General features: G+C 37.7%; 1 protein-coding gene across 5 annotated transcripts in view; it reads left to right on the top strand.

Annotated features, from left to right (window-relative positions):
• The window catches only part of SETX (senataxin), a 99,049-nt gene that overhangs the window by 5,695 nt on the left and 70,740 nt on the right, over positions 1 to 22,614 (top strand). For all 5 annotated transcript variants that reach the window (XM_036913476.2, XM_036913477.2, XM_036913475.2 and 2 more), the window contains 7 exons: positions 7,181 to 7,370; positions 8,379 to 8,589; positions 10,234 to 10,343; positions 18,663 to 18,882; positions 19,639 to 19,758; positions 21,949 to 22,120; positions 22,253 to 22,340. In XM_036913476.2, coding sequence (XP_036769371.2) covers positions 7,194 to 7,370; positions 8,379 to 8,589; positions 10,234 to 10,343; positions 18,663 to 18,882; positions 19,639 to 19,758; positions 21,949 to 22,120; positions 22,253 to 22,340 — 1,098 coding nt within the window. In that variant the 5' untranslated portion in view covers positions 7,181 to 7,193. The remainder of the gene's footprint in view (positions 1 to 7,180; positions 7,371 to 8,378; positions 8,590 to 10,233; positions 10,344 to 18,662; positions 18,883 to 19,638; positions 19,759 to 21,948; positions 22,121 to 22,252; positions 22,341 to 22,614) is intronic.

Raw genomic sequence — 22,614 nt, 5'->3', positions numbered from 1 at the left:
GTGGATCTTTGTTGGGGTTTTTTGATGATCATCTTCTGGCATGAGTCTTCCAGAGAGTACAGATGTTGGAAGTTCTTTTTCATATCGTATCTTAGTTCATTTTCGGGGTAGCCCAATTAGGCTTTGATCCTCTGTATAAACACAAACAGACCCTTTGCCTACACTTTTATATGCCCTTTATACCCTTGTGTAGAACTCGTTGGAGGTTACCATACAGGAACTGCCCTTTTTTTTTTTTTTTTTGCTTTGTTTTTGGTATCACTAATCTACACTTACATGACGAATATTATGTTTACTAGGCTCTCCCCTATACCAGGTCTCCCCTATAAACCCCTTTACAGTCACTGTCCATCAGCATAGCAAAATGTTGTAGAATCACTACTTGCGTTCTCTGTGTTGTACAGCCCTCCCTTTTCTCCTACCCCTCCATGCATGTTAATCTTAATACCCCCCTACTTCTCCCCCCCTTATCCCTCCCTACCCACCCATCCTCCCCAGTCCCTTTCCCTTTGGTACCTGTTAGTCCATTCTTGAGTTCTGTGATTCTGCTGCTGTTTTGTTCCTTCAGTTTTTCCTTTGTTCTTATATTCCACAGATAAGTGAAATCATTTGGTATTTCTCTTTCTCTGCTTGGCTTGTTTCACTGAGCATAATACCCTCCAGCTCCATCCATGTTGCTGCAAATGATTGGATTTGCCCTTTTCTTATGGCTGAGTAGTATTCCATTGTGTATATGTACCACATCTTCTTTATCCATTCATCTATTGATGGACATTTAGGTTGCTTCCAATTCTTGGCTATTGTAAATAGTGCTGCAATAAACATAAGGGTGCATCTGTCTTTCTCAAACTTGATTGCTGAGTTCTTAGGGTAAATTCCTAGGAGTGGAATTCCTGGGTCAAATGGTAAGTCTGTTTTGAGCATTTTGATATACCTCCATACTGCTTTCCACAATGGTTGAACTAACTTACATTCCCACCAGCAGTGTAGGAGGGTTCCCCTTTCTCCACAGCCTCGCCAACATTTGTTGTTGTTTGTCTTTTGGATGGCAGCCATCCTTACTGGTGTGAGGTGATACCTCATTGTAGTTTTAATTTGCATTTCTCTGATAATTAGCGATGTGGAGCATCTTTTCATGTGTCTGTTGGCCATCTGTATTTCTTTTTTGGAGAACTGTCTGTTCAGTTCCTCTGCCCATTTTTTAATTGGGTTATTTGTTTTTTGTTTGTTGACGCGTGTGAGCTCCTTATATATTCTGGACGTCAAGCCTTTATCGGATGTGTCATTTTCAAATATATTCTCCCATACTGTAGGGATCCTTCTTGTTCTATTGATGGTGTCTTTTGCTGTACAGAAGCTTTTCAGCTTAATATAGTCCCACTTACTCATTTTTGCTGTTGTTTTCCTTGCCCGGGGAGATATGTTCAAGAAGAGGTCACTCATGTTTATGTCTAAGAGGTTTTTGCCTATGTTTTCTTCCAAGAGTTTAATGGTTTCATGGCTTACATTCAGGTCTTTGATCCATTTTGAGTTTACTTTTGTATATGGGGTTAGACAATGGTCCAGTTTCATTCTCCTACATGTAGCTGTCCAGTTTTGCCAGCACCACCTGTTGAAGAGACTGTCATTTCGCCATTGTATGTCCATGGCTCCTTTATCAAATATTAATTGACCATATATGTCTGGGTTAAAGTCTGGATTCTCTAGTCTGTTCCATTGGTCTGTGGCTCTGCTCTTGTGCCAGTACCAAATTGTCTTGATTACTATGGCTTTATAGTAGAGCTTGAAGTTGGGGAGTGAGATCCCCCCTACTTTATTCTTCTTTCTCAGGATTGCTTTGGCTATTCGGGGTCTTTGGTGTTTCCATATGAATTTTTGAATTATTTGTTCCAGTTCATTGAAGAATGTTGCTGGTAGTTTCATAGGGATTGCATCAAATCTGTATATTGCTTTGGGCAGGATGGCCATTTTAACGATATTAATTCTTCCTAGCCACGAGCATGGGATAAGTTTCCATCTGTTAGTGTCCCCTTTAATTTCTCTTAAGAGTGACTTGTAGTTTTCAGAGTATAAGTCTTTCAGTTCTTTGATTAGGTTTATTCCTAGGTATTTTATTTTTTTTGATGCAATTGTGAATGGAGTTGTTTTCCTGATTTCTCTTTCTGTTGGTTCATTGTTAGTATATAGGAAAGCCACAGATTTCTGTGTGTTGATTTTGTATCCTGCAACTTTGCTGTATTCCGATATCAGTTCTAGTAGTTTTGGGGTGGAGTCTTTAGGGTTTTTTATGTACAGTATCATGTCATCTGCAAATAGTGACAGTTTAACTTCTTCTTTACCAATCTGGATTCCTTGTATTTCTTTATTTTGTCTGATTGCCGTGGCTAGGACCTCCATCCAGTACTATGTTAAATAACAGTGGAGAGAGTGGGCATCCCTGTCTAGTTCCCGATCTCAGCGGAAATGCTTTCAGCTTCTCACTGTTCAATATAATGTTGGCTGTGGGTTTATCATAGATGGCCTTTATTATGTTGAGGTACTTGCCCTCTATTCCCATTTTGCTGAGAGTTTTTAACATGAATGGATGTTGAACTTTGTCAAATGCTTTTTCAGCATCTATGGAGATGATCATGTGGTTTTTGTCTTTCTTTTTGTTGATGTGGTGGATGATGTTGATGGACTTTCGAATGTTGTACCATCCTTGCATCCCTGGGATGAATCCCACTTGGTCATGGTGTATGATCCTTTTGATGTATTTTTGAATTCGGTTTGCTAGTATTTTGTTGAGTATTTTTGCATCTACGTTCATCAGGGATATTGGTCTGTAGTTTTCTTTTTTGGTGGGGTCTTTGCCTGGTTTTGGTATTAGGGTGATGTTAGCTTCATAGAATGAGTTTGGGAGTATCCCCTCCTCCTCTATTTTTTGGAAAACTTTAAGGAGAATGGGTATTATGTCTTCCCTGTATGTCTGATAAAATTCCGAGGTAAATCCATCTGGCCCGGGGGTTTTGTTCTTTGGTAGTTTTTTGATTACCGCTTCAATTTCGTTGCTGGTAATTGGTCTGTTTAGATTTTCTGTTTCTTCCTGGGTCAATCTTGGAAGGTTATAGTTTTCTAGGAAGTTGTCCATTTCTCCTAGGTTTCCCAGCTTGTTAGCATATAGGTTTTCATAGTAGTCTCCAATAATTCTTTGCATTTCCGTGGGGTCCGTCGTGATTTTTCCTTTCTCGTTTCTGATACTGTTGATTTGTGTTGACTCTCTTTTCTTCTTAATAAGTCTGGCTAGAGGCTTATCTATTTTGTTTATTTTCTCGAAGAACCAGCTCTTGGTTTCATTGATTTTTGCTATTGTTTTATTCTTCTCAATTTTATTTATTTCTTCTCTGATCTTTATTATGTCCCTCCTTCTGCTGACCTTAGGCCTCATCTGTTCTTCTTTTTCCAATTTCGATAATTGTGACATTAGACCATTCATTTGGGATTGTTCTTCCTTTTTTAAATATGCTTGGATTGCTATATACTTTCCTCTTAAGACTGCTTTTGCTGCGTCCCACAGAAGTTGGGGCTTAGTGTTGTTGTTGTCATTTGTTTCCATATATTGCTGGATCTCCATTTTGATTTGGTCATTGATCCATTGATTATTTAGGAGCGTGTTGTTAAGCCTCCATGTGTTTGTTAGCCTCTTTGCTTTCTTTGTACAGTTTATTTCTAGTTTTATGCCTTTGTGGTCTGAAAAGTTGGTTGGTAGGATTTCAATCTTTTGGAATTTTCTGAGGCTCTTTTTGTGGCCTAGTATGTGGTCTATTCTAGAGAATGTTCCATGTGCACTTGAGAAGAATGTATATCCCGCTGCTTTTGGATGTAGAGTTCTATAGATGTCTATTAGGTCCATCTGCTCTACTGTGTTGTTCAGTGCTTCTGTGTCCTTACTTATTTTCTGCCCAGTGGATCTATCCTTTGGGGTGAGTGGTGTGTTGAAGTCTCCTAGAATGAATGCATTGCAGTCTATATCCCCCTTTAGTTCTGTTAGTATTTGTTTCACATATGCTGGTGCTCCTGTGTTGGGTGCATATATATTTAGAATGGTTATATCCTCTTGTTTGACTGAGCCCTTTATCATTATGTAGTGTCCTTCTTTATCTCTTGTTACTTTCTTTGTTTTGAAGTCTATTTTATCTGATATTAGTACTGCAACCCCTGCTTTCTTCTCACTGTTGTTTGCTTGAAATATGTTTTTCCATCCCTTGACTTTTAGTCTGTACATGTCTTTGGGTTTGAGGTGAGTTTCTTATAAGCAGCATATAGATGGGTCTTGCTTTTTTATCCATTCTGTTACTCTGTGTCTTTTGATTGGTGCATTCAACCCATTAACATTTAGGGTGACTATTGAAAGATATGTACTTATTGCCATTGCAGGCTTTAAATTCGTGGTTACCAAAGGTTCAAGGTTAGCCTCTTTAGTATCTTACTGCCTAACTTAGCTCGCTTATTGAGCTGTTATATACACTATCTGGAGATTCTTTTCTTCTCTCCCTTCTTGTTCCTCCTCCTCGATTCTTCATATGTTGGGTGTTTTGTGCTGTGCTCTTTCTAGGAGTGCTCCCATCTAGAGCAGTCCCTGTAAGATGTTCTGTAGAGGTGGTTTGTGGAAAGCAAATTCCCTCAGCTTTTGTTTGTCTGGGAATTGTTTAATCCCACCGTCATATTTGAATGATAGTCGTGGTGGATACAGTATCCTTGGTTCAAGGCCCTTCTGTTTCATTGTATTAAATATATCATGCCATTCTCTTCTGGCCTGTAGGGTTTCTGTTGAGAAATCTGACGTTAGCCTGATGGGTTTCCCTTTATAGGTTACCTTTTTCTCTCTAGCTGCCTTTAACACTCTTTCCTTGTCCTTGATCTTTGCCATTTTAATTATTATGTGTCTTGGTGTTGCCCTTCTTGGATCCTTTCTGTTGGGGGTTCTGTGTATTTCCGTGGTCTGTTTGATTACTTCCTCCCCCAGTGTGGGGAAGTTTTCAGCAATTATTTCTTCTAAGATACTTTCCATCTCTTTTCCTCTCTCTTCTTCTGGGACCCCTATAATACGGATATTGTTCCTTTTGGATTGGTCACACAGTTCTCTTAATATTGTTTCATTCCTGGAGATCCTTTTGTCTCTCTCTATGTCAGCTTCTATGCGTTCCTGTTCTCTGATTTCAATTCCATCAATGGCCTCTTGCATCCTATCCATTCTGCTTATAAACCCTTCCAGAGTTTGTTTCATTTCTGCGATCTCCTTTCTGGCATCTGTGATCTCCTTCCGGACTTCATCCCATTTCTCTTGCGTATTTCTCTGCATCTCTGTCAGCATGTTTATGATTCTTATTTTGAATTCTTTGTCAGGAAGACTGGTTAGGTCTGTCTCCTTCTCTGGTGTTGTCTCTGTGATCTTTGTCTGCCTGTAGCTTTGCCTTTTCATGGTGATAGGAATAGTCTGCAGAACTGGGACGAGTGACGGCTGGAAGGACTTCCTTTCTTGTTGGTTTGTGGCCCTCCTCTCCTGGGAGAACAGCGGCCTCTAGTGGCTTGTGCTGGGCAGCTGCGCGCAGACAGGGCCTCTGCTTCCTGCCCGGCTGCTATGGAGTTAATCTCCGCTGTTGCTGTGGGCGTGGCCTGGCTCGGGCAGCTACTCCAAAATGGTGGAGTCGCGTTGGAGCAGGAGCTGCTGGGAGGCTATTTATCTCCGTAAGGGGCCTCCCTGCTCCCTGCAGCCCAGGGGTTAGGGTGCCCAGAGATCCCCGGATTCCCTACCTCTGGATTAAGTGACCCGCCCTGCCCCTTTAAGACTTCCAAAAAGCACCCGCCAAAACAAAACAACGCCCACCAAAAAAAAAGAAAAAAAATTTTTTTAATAAAAAAAAAAAAAAAAGTTTTTAATTAAAAAAAAAAGGTGGTCGTTCGTTTTTCTTTATTCTCCGGTGCCAGCCTCAGGCCTCTGCTCACCGGTCGGTCTTTCTGCCCTGATTCCCTAGTATTGGGGTCCCTATCCCTTTAAGACTTCCAAAAAGCGCTCGCCAAAACAAAACAGCAAAAAAGCAAAAAAAAATGGTCGCGCGCTTTTCTTATGCCCACTGTCGCCCAGCCTCCAGTGCCTGCTCACTGTTCTTGCTGCCCTGTTTTCCTAGTATTGAGCGCCCTGCACTCTGGCCCGGATGGCTGGGGCTGGGTGCTCGGCAGTCCTGGGCTCCGTCTCCCTCCCGCTCTGCCTGGTCTTCTCCCACCGGGAGCTGGGGGGGAGGGGCGCTCGGCTCCCGCGGGGCCGGGGCTTGTATCTCACCCCCTTCGCGAGGCGCTGGGTTCTTGCAGGTGTGGATGTGGTCTGGATATTGTCCTGTGTCCTCTGGTCTTTATTCTAGGAAGGGTTGTCTTTGTTATATTTTCATAGATGTATGTTGTTTTGGGAGATTTCCGCTGCTCTACTCACGCCGCCATCTTCCACCCCTCTCCGGAAATTATTTTATCTTAACCATTTCACTTGAGTTTGTATGGTGGAGGCTCACTGTGATGGTATCATAAAAACAAAGTTGGAGACAGTAAAAAACTACAAGTATCAGACTTCGTAGCTGTTAACATTTGTAGCTATTAAAATTTACAGGTGCATTTCATTGATGAGCAGTGATTTACAGAAGCAGTTCATACATATGCAAATTAATGTATGTATACTTAAAAAAATCCTCAGTATGAGTTTTATACTGGTATGCATTAATGTTTATGGATTTTTATGTTTTCAGGGATTTCTGGGAGTGCGGAAGATTTCCTGAGCTTTTAACTAGACTCCCAGTACATTACTACAACACTGTGATATCTGTGCTTGGGAAACATTGAGAATTTTATGCCTGTGTATTTTTCATGACTGCGGCAGAGTTTTGAGTCTTTTCTGTAGCATGGCTGTATATTGCCTTATGATGTTTAGTAGTGATGAAGTGCTTTCATTTTGTTAGATTTTTTTCATGCGTCAAAGATAAAATGTTTAAGATGAAATTTTTAAGATTTGAGTTTAGTCAGTGAAAAGCTGGCTAGCAGAACATTCTGAATGCTTGGAGGCAGATTTTAAGTTGAAGACAAGGCTCATTAGTAGGAAATGAAACCATTTTTCACTCAGAATAGGCCTGATGTCTTTAGATGTCTTATTTTCCAGTCTTAGGTGCAGAATGAGCACATGTTGTTGGTGTACGCCAGGTGGTGTTACCACCATTGACTTTCTAAAGCGCTATGCATCCAAGACCCGCCCCAGAGAATTTCGAACAGCTGATGAAGACCTCTGCTACTGCTTAGAGTGTGTGGCTGAATACCACAAAGCAAGGGATGAGTTGCCATCTTTGCATGAGGTAATTTACATTAGGCAGTATTTTTCAGAGCGTGCTAACAAGGAAGAAAATAAACTTGAACTTTGTTGGAAGAATTCAAGGAACTGATGATGTGGGTTAAACTTTGAAGGCTAATACACCTCTAGTACCTAACTCATTGCCTGGTGTATATACGGTGGATGCTGAGTAAATGCTTATTGACAGAGGGAATTGAATTGAAACATAAAGCAGAATTTTATGATCCCTCATTTTTTGTCATTTTGATAAAGAACAGTTTTATGAAGTGAAGTGATGTATAGTTTTTTTTTTTGGTTCACTTTTTTATGACGATGTATTTGACGTGGCTTGGGCTTTTTTTCTTTGATTGATTAGTAGTTCTTTTTCTCCTTTCTCTTTCTCTTTATTTTGTAATGGGTAAATGGTGTAAACCTCTAAGGACAGCATATTTCCTAGTCATGGTAACCAAAGTGAAACATAAATATGTGCTTTTGAGTATTTGGCTTATTACATTTTTCTGATGAGAAATAATACAGAGCCCAGAGATACATACAATACAGAAAGGAGGGAGGGGATGATGAGTTAAGCATCTGTTGAGAAAGAATGTGCATTTGCAAAGCTTCCTCGTTGTGAAGCTCACCAGTGTCTTTATGCTAAAACTGTTTTAAGGTAGGTCTCCACGGCGGGAATGTGAAGGGAAGACTTAGAAGGCCTAGCTCATGCCTTTGATGAAGAAGCTTCAACTTCTCATTTCCTGTTTAGTGGAGTATAGTTGATAGGGATGTTGAGATAATTGTAGCAAAGCACTTCAAGAGCAGTGTTTAAACATCCTTTGCTGTATGTAGTCATAGTCTTATATTGTAAAAGTGGCCGTGTTTGGCGACTGTTCATATGAATCTGTGATGTCTAGTATTTCCTTAAACTTCTGAATTTTTATATTCAGGAAAAGGCTTTCTAGAAAGAGTATCACATCTGGTATATTTTGTTAATACTAAGATATAAAGCACATTGCCCACTTTTCTTTTCCTGTAGGTTCTATGGGAATTAGAAATCTTACGTCTCATAAATCACTTTGAAAAATCCATGAAGGCAGAAATTGGAGATGATGATGAATTATATATAGTAGACAACAATGGAGAGGCACAGCTCTTTGACTCTACTGGCCAAGACTTTGAAAATAAGCTTCGAGTTCCTCTTCTTGAAATACTGAAATATCCTTATCTGCTTTTGCATGAGCGTGTTAGTGAGTATCTTGGGTGTTCCCATAAGTTATGCCTGTTCTATTATTTTAAGAATTGTAGGAATTTAGGTTTATATAAAAATCTGTTTGTTAACCATATCATTAGAGTACTTAATATTTTTTCTAACATTTTATTATAAAAGTTTCCATATAGAAAAGTGAACCACACAGAGAAAACCATATATATGCCACATATATGTTAGCTCTTCATTGCTAACATCTTGTTATATTTGACTAATATATTTATTCATTTATGCATTGAGTCAACTTTCATTTTTGTAATTTGTCTCTAGCAAGGTTTCTCAGCCTTGGTATACTGACATTTTGTATTGGACCAGTCTTTGTGGTGGGGAGCTGTGCTGTCCACTATTGGATGTTTAGCACCATTGCTGGCCTATATCCACTAGCTGCCAGTTCTGTATGTAAGCTACCGGCTCTGTATATAATCTTACTTTTCACAAGCTGAAACACTTGTGTAGCCCACACCAGATCAAGAAGCTAAACATGATCACCACTCCAGGAACTCCCCTCAGGCTTTTTAAGTCATTATCCCTCCCTAAATCAGCCACTGTCATTAAATATTCTTTGAAGCTTGACAAACTAAAGTTTATTCATCTGATAGGGTAAATACCTAAGTCTATTCAGGTCACTTCTGAAAGAGTAATGAGTAAAATCCCATGAAACAACAGAAATTAGTACAGTGCTGCCATCGAGACTAACAGAACAGTGTAGGGAGTCCAGAAGTCAACCAAGTAAAGGCACACCTCAGAGATACTGCAGGTTTGTTCCAGACCATGGCAGTACAGCAAATATCACAATAAAGCAAGTCAGATAAGTTTTGTGGCCTCCCAGTGTACATAAAAGTTAGGTTTATACTGTACTAGTCTTGTAAATGTGCAATAGCATGTCTAAAAAATGTATATATACCACAATTAAAAGATACTTTATTGCTAAAAATGCTAACCATCTGAGCTTTCAGCAAGTCATAATCACTGATCACTGTAACAAGTATTATAATAATGGAAAAGTTTGAAATACCATAAGAATTATTAAAATGTGAAACAAAGACATGAGGTGAGCAAATGCTGTTGGAAAAATGGTGTTGATAGACTTGCTCAATGCAGGGTTGCCATAAACCTTCAATTTATAAAAAATGCAGAATCTGTGAAGCACAGAAAAATGAGGTTATGCTTGTCTATTTGGGAAACTCAGTGTTTGATGGTAGCATATTAAATTGGTGGAGAAAATAGGTTTTTTGATAAATGAAGGTAGGGTATAGTAGCCTTTTGGGGAAGAAACTTAGTATCAAATAAAAGTCTACTTTGATCAACATGTAAAATGCTAATGGAATTGGACCTATAGCCATGCTTCTAAGGATATATCCTAATTATGCCAAGTGTGGAAAAAAAAGGTGTATATACTAGCAGAGTCAGAATAATTCATAAGAACACACTGTGCTCAACCTGTTAGTCTTTCAGATAGGTAAATATTGTTCTAACATTTACATCAGCATTTTTCTGCCTCAGTTTTAAAAAAAATTGTTTATTTCATTTATTTCCAGAATAATCAAAGGAGCCAGGTTTATAGACTCTTGATAGTTTGACAAGATTTATGTCTTATATTTACTGCATTGTTTTTTCTATTTAGACGAATTATGTGTTGAAGCCCTGTGTCGGATGGAACAAGCTAATTGCTCCTTTCAGGTTTTTGAAAAACATCCAGGGATCTATTTGTTTCTGGTCCATCCCAATGAAATGGTGAGTGTGAATATTAGGCAATGGAAGGACATATTTTATTTTTATGTATATAGATAGCCATAGTAGATGTTTTTGGTGTTTTGTTTAAAATATTTGCCAAAATTACTCTTTTCTTACTGTGAAGTAGAGGGTCCTATGGGGTAAAAGAAGAGGCAATCCAAGAGGCTAGGGGAGTATTTCTGACAGGTGATGATTTAGTTTAAAAGACAAGGAAATAATTTGAACTTCCTTCAGTATGTTGACCTGAACTAATGAAAAACTGTTCTCTTTTGCTTACCTGCCTTACTCCAAACACACGGAAATACCAGTTAACATAATTTGAAAAAATTATTTTGCTAAAGGGTGAGATTTTTTAAAGTATTAGGGGAGACACAAGGAAATTCAATTCCTAAGTGCTAGAAATGAAGAGGATCACAGGACTTAGAATAGTTGTAGGCAGGAACAGCAACAGAGAGCAAAACTGGAGTATTGAAAGCTGACACTGAGCTTCTTGCTGAGATTTGAGGTCTGATCACTATAGCAAGGGAGGCTGTGCTGCAGGTCCCGTGCATATGGGCATCTAGAACTGAGTTACAACTTTGAGCCAGTAGCTGGGAAGGACTACTCTGCCAATACAAGGCTAGAAAAGGGACCTTTTTTTAAAGCAGCAAAGAAAGACCATAGTGATGGGGTTTCTAGTCAAGATGGCAGGGAATTTCAGTTTCCTCTGTCAAACTCATAACAATGATAGAAAAAAATTCAAAAAGAGGAATTTAAAAATGTACAATCACCTCAAAAGGTAAATGTTTCTGTGGACCAGCAGTGAAACAAACAAGTGATAAATGTGGAAATCTGTAGGCCTGGAGGCCATAAGTAGCAGGGGGTTCAGTTTGTGTAGGGTAATAGGAATTACAAGTGTACTCCAGGCGAGGCAGAGTGCCAGAGTCAAGGCCTATGCTCAAAACAAAGGTGTGGCTCCCATGCCTGTGAAAGAAGATTGACAAGAGTATAAGCCAGGTGCTCTCAGGTACTGGCTTTTATAAAGTTGCATGCCAATAGAAGGGGCCGGCCCAGCTGAGCAACCAGGACTTGGGTCAAGCACTTGGAGCTTGGTGACTGAGTCTGCAGTATCCCTCAAGTGACCACAGGTTGGGAGACCTGAGTTGCTTACGTTAGACCTACACTGAAGGAAGTACATAAATAAGAGAGTAATCCAGGATATGTAAGAGATACATAAAGTTGACAAACTACTGTGGCAGTTTATTAAAAAAAAAAGCTAAGTTCAAAGAGAGTTAATATATCAGTAATAACTTGGAATAAGTAATACCAACATGATGGTATTAGTTGACAGGAAAGGAGGCCCAAGATGTGAGAGCATGCTTGCTAGATTTTCATCCTGTTGAGGGCAGAGATAGATATGAACTTATTTTAAAAAGTAAGAAATGCTTTAAAAGAAATAGAGAAAAATGGTTCATATGTGTAAACAAGTTTGAGGTATTAATATTTAATGTAAGTGCACTGAATTTGTCAGTTAAAAAGACAAAGATAGGTTGATTATAAAAGAAATAAAATCTTAAGTAGTTTTTGTTTTTAGGAGACATCCCTAAAACATAAGGGCACAGAAAGGTGAATGGAAGGGTTGAAAAAAGAACTAAGAGGCTGATACTAACCCAGTGAAGCTATAGTGATGTGATATCCAATAAGATGGGCCTTTGGACAAGGGTGGATAAGGTTATTAAATGGTAATGAAGTTGTCAAGACTATGTAATTATTTTAATAATATACTGATTAAAATAATCTCAAAAAGGATGATGCAGTTATGGTAGAACTGCAAGGAGAAATACATAAATTCATTATTGTCATCAGAGACTCCAGCATACTTCTCTTTGGTACTGATAAGTCAGTAGACAAAAAACCCAGCAGGGATATGAAATGACTATATAAGATAGTTTACGACCATGACCTGATGGACATACATGTGAGTGCATCTAACCACCTTTTCTGATATGCATTAAACATTACCAGAATGAGAACATACTAGTCCATGATGAAAGTTTCAGCACATTTCAAGGATTTGGTAATATAGTGATTTCTGATCATAATATAATTTAGATAGAAGTTAAGAAAAAGGTAAATGAGTTTACACATTTCAAAATTAACACATGCTAAAACAATCATAAAAGAATAGTTAGAATATTTTCAGTATAATGAAAATGTTATTTAAATTACAGGATGTAGCAAAAGGTGATTGGAGAGAAATGTCTGTCTTAAAGTGATACGGAAAAGGAGAAATCCTCTGATTATTTCTCTTAAGAAGCTAGAGAACAATGGGATAAGACTGAAGGAAGTAGAAAGGAGGTAATTAAAAAATAGTGGAACTCGTGGAAGTACACAAAAAGCGTAAAATAGAGAACAAAAAAAATACTAACAGTGGACAAATTTCTGGCAAAAAGCATTAGGGAAGTAGAAGAAACGAGTGAAAAGGAAGAGATGATCCTTTGTGGAGATTATCTGAATGATAGAATGTTATTAACAAATACCTACCAGCAGTTGTGGGCACTTAGATGAAATAGATAATTCCTAGAAAAATATAACTTAGTAGAACTAAGTGGATATTATTACTGTTAAGTAAATTGAACCATTGGTAAATCTTCCCACAATAAAAACGTCAGGCTCAGATGGCTTTATAGAGAGTTCTGCTACACTTGCTAGGGGTTCTATCACACTTGCTAGGCATAGATTACCCTAATTTTATGCATCTCCTTGCAGAAAAACAGTACTCCTCTAAGTTTACTATATGAAGCCAGTATTATGCTTACAACAAAAACAAGACACCTAACACATTAAACAAAAAAATGTTAATCATTAATAATAGATACAAAACTCAAGCAAAACGTTAAAAAATCCACAAGTATAATTTCACCATATTAACAGGTTAAAGCAGAAAACACATATTGTTTGAATAGATGGCAGAAAAAACATTTGATAAAATTCAACATCCACCCATGATTAGGAATTCTTAGCAAATTAGGAAGGGAATTCCATAATCTGGTGAATAGTATCTATGAAAATCCTAGAGTAAACATTATCCAAAATGACTTTTAGTGAAACATTTCCTTTAAATTCGGGACCAGATAAAGGGGCGCTTACTACCAGTATTTCTGTAGAGTGTTTAAGGGGTTCTCATCAATGTAGTAAAGAAATTAAAGACATAACTTTTGAAAGGAAAATTTTAAATGCCATTATTTGCAAAAAGATTTACATAGGAAACCCTGAAAAATCTACAAGTTAGGAGAAATAGTTTTAACAAATTGAGTAAATATAAAATGTACTTATAAAAATCAGTTATATTTCTGTACACAAGCAGCCAACAATTAAAAAGTTTGCATTTATAGTAGATTAAAAAAATACTAAATACCTAGGCATAAATCTAACAAAGATAGCGTGACCTCTCCAGGAAAATCATAAAATTTAATTGACATATGAAAGAGACTCTAGGTGTCCATGGATAAGAAGGGTACCAGTTTCCTCCCAACTGGCTTGTAAGATTCGGAGCTAAATAAATTCCAACAGGGTTTTAATATAACATGTTAATGTGGCTCTAAAAACTTACGTGGAAGGGGAAGGAGCTGGGACATTGCTGAAGAAGAGTAGACTAAATTGATAAACAGGGCTTACCTGCAGCTCTGGCTCTGCTAAGACAATGTGACACTGGTGGTATACAGACAGATTGGCCAGTGGAGACAAAAGAGCTCAAATAGGCTAACTCCTGTTTAGATCTTTGGCATTTGATAGAAATATTCTATAAGATCAATGGGGAAAAGGATTAGAAAAGAAAACAATAGAAAGATATATGTGTGGAAAAAGAAATTGGGTTCCTACCTCACATCATATATTTGAAAACATTAGATTAAATGTCAAAAACAAAATTGCCAAATTCTTGGCAGAAAACAGGTATATATCGTTCAGATCGTAGGGCAAGGAAAGACTTCTTAAAAATAAAGCATTGGTTATAAAAGGAAGGTTGATAAACTTCTCCATATCAAAATTAAGAACTCTGGTTTATGGAAAGACACCTTTTGGAAGGTGAAAAGATAAGTTAAAAATTGGGAGATGTGAACAGTACTAAGAAAAATGGACAAAGAGCTGAACAAGCATTTCCCAGAAGAGAAAGTATCTATGTCTGGCTAATAATCATATGAAAGGGTGTCTGATATCAATGACAAGATAAATGATAAGACCACAGGGAAGTGCTATTTATACTTGTATGATTGTTTGAGACTACAGGTATTACAGAGGATATGGATCTGCAAGATCACTCGTTATTGCTGGTAAAAGTGTGAATTGGTGCTACAACTTTGGACAACAGTTTGGTATTATCATTTGAATTTGAACATTCATGTATCCTGTGATCCAGCAATTTCATTCCTTGATATATATGTAAAAGAGAAACTGTTGACATTTATGACCGGAGGCATATAGAAGAAATTCCATAGCACACTACTGAGAATTAACAAAAACCTGGAAACAGCACAAATGCCCACCAAAGGGAGAGTCAATGAATAAACCAAAGTGTAGTCACACACTGAAATGTTATGTAATGATCTTAACAAACTACCAACTTGAAACAAAGTGGATGAATCTTAGTAATATAGTATTACATGAAATAAAGTCTCCACAGATTACATTTGAGGAGAAAACCCTTTTTATGAAGTTTAAAATAAAAGGAATACTTTTTAGGAATATAGGAGATGCAATAACTAAGAAAGCAAGGAAATGAAGAACATGGGATTCAGGATGATGGTTACCTCAGATGGGAAGGACAGGGATGGGAGGGGAAGGGAATCATATACAGAGTTAGATGTATGTTGTGGCAAAGGTTTTTTTGTATTGGATGGTGAGTTTATGGATGCTTGTTGCATTAGTAATAAAAATTGAGATTTAAAAGTGGACTATGCATGGACCAAAGATGAAACTGTGTCATTAATGAAAGATTATAGTTGGTCTAATTGAGTTCTTGCTCCCTAACTCTGATCCAAAGAGGCCAGCAAAAGACTTCAATTTCTGACACTCTAGTAGTCGTATAAACTGAAAAATACTGCTGCTACAAAACCTAGAAATGCCAGGTAAAATATGACAGGATTTATATGCGTATCCACATAGGGAGAGGAGGCTGGATACCAGAGTGGAAGATGGACAGTGAAGCCACAGCTACCCAGAGAGTGTTAGCCAGTTACACCTAAAACTGGGTGTGACAGGTGCATGGTGAAACAGGCTTTGGGGAGGGAGCTAGAATCGAGGTTCTAGTATAAATCTAATCTCTGATGGGCTACACCCTCAGTCAAAGGTGTTGTAGAAAATAATTCACGGGTGAAGGGAGAGCACAGAAATCTGTCTATCCTGGAATCTGTATGGGAAAGAAAGGCTTCCTTGAAAACTGGAATCACAGGCCTGTCCTCATAAGAATTAGATGTTCTGTTTTCCTGCTTGCTTGATAACTGTGACTGGAGCATCTTGCAGAAACCATTGCAAATCATTTCCAGAGAGACACATGCTCAGCTGAATCCTTGCCAGATTCCCACAGATATATCTCAACTGAAGTTGTCAAAATTTAAAAAAAGAGAAAAGCCACTGTGAATGAGAATGGAAAAAAGAAATATCCTGAAAGAACTCCTTTATTAAAAGTAACAGATACAGAATATAAAGTGCTTGAGTAAAAGTGGAACCTGAAAACCCACTATCAAAAGGCCAGGAATATTGTTTAAAGGTTCAAATAGAATATGGAGAAATGAAAAAAAAGCATTACAAAATTAAGAACTTAGATGGATCGAACGGCCGTTAGGTGTGGCTAAGGAGAGAATCAAACTTGGAAGACAGTTGAACAGATTACTTAGATTGCATTTCAGACAGCCAAAGACAGAATATGTTAAGAGACAGAACAGGATGTAGTGAGGTCTAAAAGGTTCACTCTGTGATCTAGAAGGAGAGAATAGGGGGAATGATAAAGAGGTGTTAGTGGTGGGTTATTTTTCAAAAATCAACAGGAGGCAAAAAGAAGCATGCGTAACATCCTGAGGTGGAGAAATAAAATACCCACATCTACACATATGGCAGTAATACTCCAGGTGGTAATGCTCCCAAGAGGTCCAGAGAAAAAGCTACTTACGAAGGGGCTGCAGTTTTAGCTTCTCAGCCACAAAAACAAAACCCAGAACAGAGTGAAATAATAACTTCCTTGGGCTAAAAAAAAAAAGGTAACTGATCTAGAATCAAGTGCCCAAGTAACTGAAAAGAAATAAAGACCTTTCAGACAGCCAAGGTGCTTTACCACCACCAGTCTTCATACAGTCAAAATGTCAGCCTTTTCACATTGTTTGGACATTTCTAAGTTACATGAGATAGTTCTGGGTTAAGACTCTTAGTGATAATGAATATTCAGTTTTACTGTATTTAAGGTACAGTTTTGAGTAGTTTCTATATGCTAACTCATTAAACCTTGTAACACCTATGAGGTAAGTAATGTCCACATTCTATAGATGAGGAAAGTGAGTCAAGAGACTTGTCCACTCCCACAAGCCCGTGTATTGTGGCTGGGGATGTGTGTACAGGCAGCCCGGTTCCACAGTCCCTGCGCCTTTTTTTTTTTAATAGTTCAAAACTTTCAGAAAATTCTTCAAGAACAAAAGTAGAAAACATTTGTATATCCTTTACCCATATTCACCAGTTGTTAATGTTTCACTCCATTTGCTTTATCATTTGCTTTCAATTAGCCGCATACTTTTATTTAACCATTTGAGAGTAGACTGCATGCATTGTGGCTCTTTGCCCCTAAATATGTTACAGTATTTCCTAAGAAGAATGATATACTTTTTCCTCACCATAATATTAAAAACATAAGTGAATTTAACGTTGATGCAGGGATGTCCATTGTCCATGATACCACATGAGCCAGGGTTCTCTGAGAGTTTAATTTTCCCCATTCTCCAGATCAAGATCAGGTCTTACATTTAGTTACAGTGCTTCAGTCTCCCTTGATCCGGAACACTTCCTCAGCTTTTCTTTGTCTTTTATGACAATTAACATTTCTGAAGAATATAATCATTTCTGCCCCTGCCCTTGGAACAAAAATAGAACATGCCTCATTTGGGGTTTGTGTGGTGTGTCCTCTTGGTTAGGTTCAAGCTATGCATTCCCAGCTGGGGCACTACATGAGTGGTAGCAGGTGCTCCTCACGGCATCATAATCAGAGGCCCAGTCTATCCTTTGGCCCCTCATGGTGATGTTAATTTTGATCATCTAGTTATGGTGTCCTGTTTCTTCATGGTATAGATTTCTATTTCTAAAATACTTCAAGATCATGTAAATGCTCTGTTCCTCACCACATTTTCTTCTAAATTTAGTGTTAGCTGATGTTGCTTGCCAGTTTTTCTAAGATTGTATAATAATTTTCCAAGTCCAGAGCTCCCCACATTTCAGCACTTGTCACTGGTTGTACTGTAAGACTGTGCTGCAATCAAGAGCCTTTCCCCTTCTCCCATTTTTCTATTTTTAGTATGGATTCATAGATTGCTGTATTTTCTTTTAATAGTTTAAAATTAATTACTTGTGTTGACATAGAGCCCATTCTTTTGTCTGTTCTATGTTTTTCACACTTTTGGGACCATAACCTGCAGTAAAAAATGTTTTCCATTGAGCATATATATGTATATGTGTATGTCACATAAACACCAAAACAATACTTATTATGAAGGATGTTTTCTAATAATTTTCTGTTCTATTTTATTTCATTTTTTAAGGCTGGTTGTGATCAGTGAATTTAGTTTACAGCCCACAAGAAATTTAACTCATTTCTCTATGCTGTATTGCCATTTAGAGGTGGTCTTTGATTTCTTTTGAGGTTCCTCTTTCATTTTTTCTATCCTCTTTTAAACTTCCTGTTACAGAAAGTCACAGGCATATACAAACGTAAAATGGTATAATGAACCTCCATATATCCATCACTGAGCTTCATCAGTTACCAACATAGAGGAATCTTAGCAGAGCATTTCATCCAGTATGTCTCTAAAAATAAAGACTTAAAAAAAAATACCATCACACCTAAAATAATAATTCCTTAGTATCATATATCTAGTCAAATTTTAAATGAAATGATTTTCACTTAAATGCTTTATTAGGGTTAGTGTGCTCAAATTAGGATCAAATAAGGTCCACTTATGTCATTGATTAGTTATCTTGTGCCTTTTAAAGTCTGTACAGAGAATCTTATTTTCTTAATGCAGGTTCTTGCTGTACGTAGACAGTTGTTTATAGAATGAAGTAAAGAATGTGTTACGCTTTTAGGTTCGGCGTTGGGCTATCCTGACCGCAAGGAACTTGGGGAAAGTGGACAGAGATGATTATTACGACTTACAGGAGGTTTTAACGTGCCTTTTTAAAGTCATTGAGTTGGGGCTTTTAGAAAGTCCAGACATTTATACTTCTTCTGTCCTCAAGAAAGGGAAACTGATTCTTCTGCCCTCACACATGTATGATACTACCAACTACAAAAACTATTGGTTAGGTGAGTATTATTCCCCACAAGTACAGTGTTGTCCTGTAGTTCTTAGGAGTATTCTATAAAGGAAGTGATTTGGTAATCTGATCAAAATGCTAAACATAGGACTTAATAGTTCCCAGTTCTTCTGTCATTAAATTGTCTTAATCATTAAACAAACATCTTGTTTTTTAAACATCATTTATCTTAGAAACTGTCTGTGTAAGAGGTATGTTTTCAAGTGTGGCAGATCTTTTATTTAAAGCAATAATAGATGTGAATACTAGTACAGCAGTTGACTTTAGTAGGGTTTGATCTATTTTTTAAAAAGTTTAATAACTCTTTTCCCATCTGTAAAATATTTCCTGGTACAAAGATATATTAGCTTTGCTTTTCAACAAGTTCTGTACTGACTCAGAAGTTCTACCCTACTTCATAGATTCTAAGTCTTACAGTCTTGTGTCATATTTGGCCGTGTTTGGTACTTGAAATATAGTGATCTCAAAATTGAAGGCATCTTAGATTTGAGGAAATACAAATTGTATGATAGTCGTCTTAGAAACTTCTAAGTTTATACCATTTTCCCTTTTTATTTTGGAGTCAGTTTGAAGTCCTGTAACTTGAGAGCAGTTGTATATGAGTATTTAGGATTTAAGTGTTTGAGAGAGTAGATACTGTTTTGCTTCATCTTCCTACCTTGTTACTCGTTTCCCAGCTAAACGAGAGAAGGATTTAGAAGGGTGTTACTTAATCAATTCACAGAAACTGTAAATGGTCTTACAGGTATTTGCATGTTGCTGACCATTCTTGAGGAGCAAGCCATGGATTCACTGTTGCTGGGGTCAGACAAACAGAATGACTTTATGCAGTCAATACTTCACACCATGGAGAGGCAGTCAGACGGTAATAAACTTTTAACTTGCTGAGTAGTTTTGAGTACTGTGATGATGATGCACTTTTTGAATATTAGTGTCATTGCAAGAATTTGGGTGCATGGTGTGGAGAAAAGAAGGGGAACCTTTTACAGTTTAGGTCACAAATTCAGAATTTTGGGTCAGAAGGTACTTTTAGAGTTTAACACCTTACTTTCACAAAAGATGAGTTTGAAGCCCAGGGAAATATTTTACTTTCTCATGTTGAAATATCCAGTTAGTGGTAGAATCAAGACTACAACTTACAGGAGAGAAATTTCTGTAATGACTTGGAACTTATATTGTGGAGAGAGCTTCGTCTGTCCTGCTGTCCCCCTTTTTCCTGGTCTTTCATTTTATTTTGGTTCTCTAGGGTTCCACTGTCCAACATGGTGACTGCTTGCCAAATGTGGCTATATAAATTAATAAGAATAAAATACAGTACTCACTTTTTCAGTCCAATCAAGCAACACTGTAGGTGCACGGTAGCCATCTGTGCCTGGCGGCTCCTGCAGTAAACAGTGCACAGACAGGGCGTTTCCATCACCACAGGGCATCCTCTTGGACAGTGTTGCTCAGGTAGCCTAGAAAATAAGGGGTAAAACTTGTATTTGTGTTTATTACTAGACCCAACTTTCTTTTGCCCATGGTTGTATCAAGCTGATCAGGGAGTATCTGTACTTAAAGAAGTGTTTCTAATCTTAACTTTTTAAATGAAGGAATGAGTCAAAAACCAAGCATGCCAGATCCTATGAAAATATAACAAATAGATTTTTTCCCCCACATTCACGTCTCTTAGGTAATTTCATTGTAGATATAAATATATGGGAGATTATAAAATAAATATGTAAATGTTACTCTCTTTGATCATATATTTTCTTGCTAGATTATTCCTGATTCAGTTTATCACCTATTTGTTAACTGGCATTTGCTACATAAATTGTTCATTCCTTTCCTTGTGCGTTGCACATATTATTCTGCCTTCTCTGTTAATGCAGCTTCCCTAACAGACTTCAAAATATGAGTCACCTCTTCAAGAAACCTTTCATAGTTGTCTTCACCTAACAGCTTTCTTCCTTATTTGAGAGCTTACTAGACATATGACAGTGTCAGCTGCAGTAGAGGTTTAAGAAGAGCATATGAGAAGGTCTAGACAAATGACTATAGTTTGAAAAAAAAGTGGTATCTAAGAGCCCTGAGGGAAATAAAGCAGAAAGTCCTAGGGTGACTAAATAACTGTATCAGTTAACTGAGTGAGTGAGAACACGTGCTTCGCAGGAGTATGGTGGAAGAGTAGATGGCCAGGAATGTCTGGTACACAAGGAGGCATTTGAGCTGGACTTAAGGATGGATAGGATTTTGATAGGTGGTGTAATAGTAAAGGCGTTCTGTCTTTGCTGTAGATAGGGTGTGATTGTGGGAGTGTGGGAAAGAGACAGAGAGTAAGATCTTGTAAGGGCTTAACTGAGGACTTTGAATTCTCTTGGAAGACATTAAGGAGCAATTGAAGGTCTTGGAGCAGGTTGGTATATTCTGGCATATCTGACAGAGAAGAGGGAAAGGACTGGAGGTAAAAGCTTGTGGGGGTAATAAGAGTTCCTGCCAGTTGAAGGAAAATTAGGAAACAACAAAGCCACATTGAAGTATGGGTGGATGAAGAGTGTGTATCTCTGCTTACCTGTTAGCTTAGGGATATTAGTCTTTTGTAGCAGCCAAATAGCCAAATAACACAACTCAGTATCGAGCTAAGCCAGAATTTCTTTTATCATGGGCTTTGTTTAGATCTGTAAATGCAGGTTTTTCTTTCTCTTTCCCTTTTTCCTTCTATTCTCCACTGTTGCTTATTGAAGGTTCTAAAAAAGTTCTGGGAGAAACCAAGGAGCTGATTAGGAAAGGTTGTTTCACATGTGGCAAACAGGATGAGAAGGTTGAGTTTACAAAGACTATCTCAGTATGTTCCCCATTAAACATTTCTTACCAAGGCATATGGTATTAACTGAAAAAATTTTTTTAAATTTGCCAGCTTTTAAAAACCCATAGCTGGCAGTGCTTTACTTTAGAGTACTTAACTGCTTTGCCTTCAGTTCTGCTGCTGCCCAGATAAAGAAAGCTTCGTTCCCGACGTGCTTGAGTGCCTTTTTCTAATGGTTTTGTCCTCTGGTGTTGTTCTATTGCATTGCAGATGATAGCATGGCTCCCTTCTGGCCAGCGTTACACTGTTTCATGGTGATTCTGGATCGCCTTGGCTCTAAGGTCTGGGGTCAGCTTATTGATCCTATTGAGGCCTTTCAAACCATTATCAACAATGTGAGCTACAATAGAGAGATCCAGAGTATACGGAACAGCTCTGTAAGGTTAGTTCAATTAATGTGTCAGGATTTTAAAATAAGCTCCATAAGGAAGTCTCTTGTGACTGACCTAATAGGGTTTTCTTCAGTTTTTTTTTTCTTCAGTTCAGTAATTTCTATTTATTCTTAATATTTAAGGACCAAGTTAGAACCGGAGTCATATTTGGATGATATGGTGACTTGCAGCCAGATTGTATACAATTACAATCCTGAAAAGACCAAAAAGGTACAAAACATTTTCAAATTCAGATGATACTTTATTACCTTAATACTGTGTAGACATTATTTGACATCATTAGTTGAATTGCTGATTTTATGATATTTAGCTATTCTAAATCAACTGCTGCATAAAGTCTTCCTGATTGAACAGGTATGCATGGGGGAGAAATGAACTCTACAGTACGTACCTCAAAATGAACTGTTTTTAATTTCTTGGGGGTATGTATGTGTAAACCAAAACAGGGAAGTTGATGAATAAATTTTCTTGTTTACAACTTGTG

The sequence above is a fragment of the Manis pentadactyla genome, chromosome 3 (assembly GCF_030020395.1).
Source record: "Manis pentadactyla isolate mManPen7 chromosome 3, mManPen7.hap1, whole genome shotgun sequence".
NCBI classification, from domain to species: domain Eukaryota; kingdom Metazoa; phylum Chordata; class Mammalia; order Pholidota; family Manidae; genus Manis; species Manis pentadactyla.
Note: the sequence above shows the minus strand (reverse complement) of the source record. Positions and strands in the feature narration are given on the sequence as shown.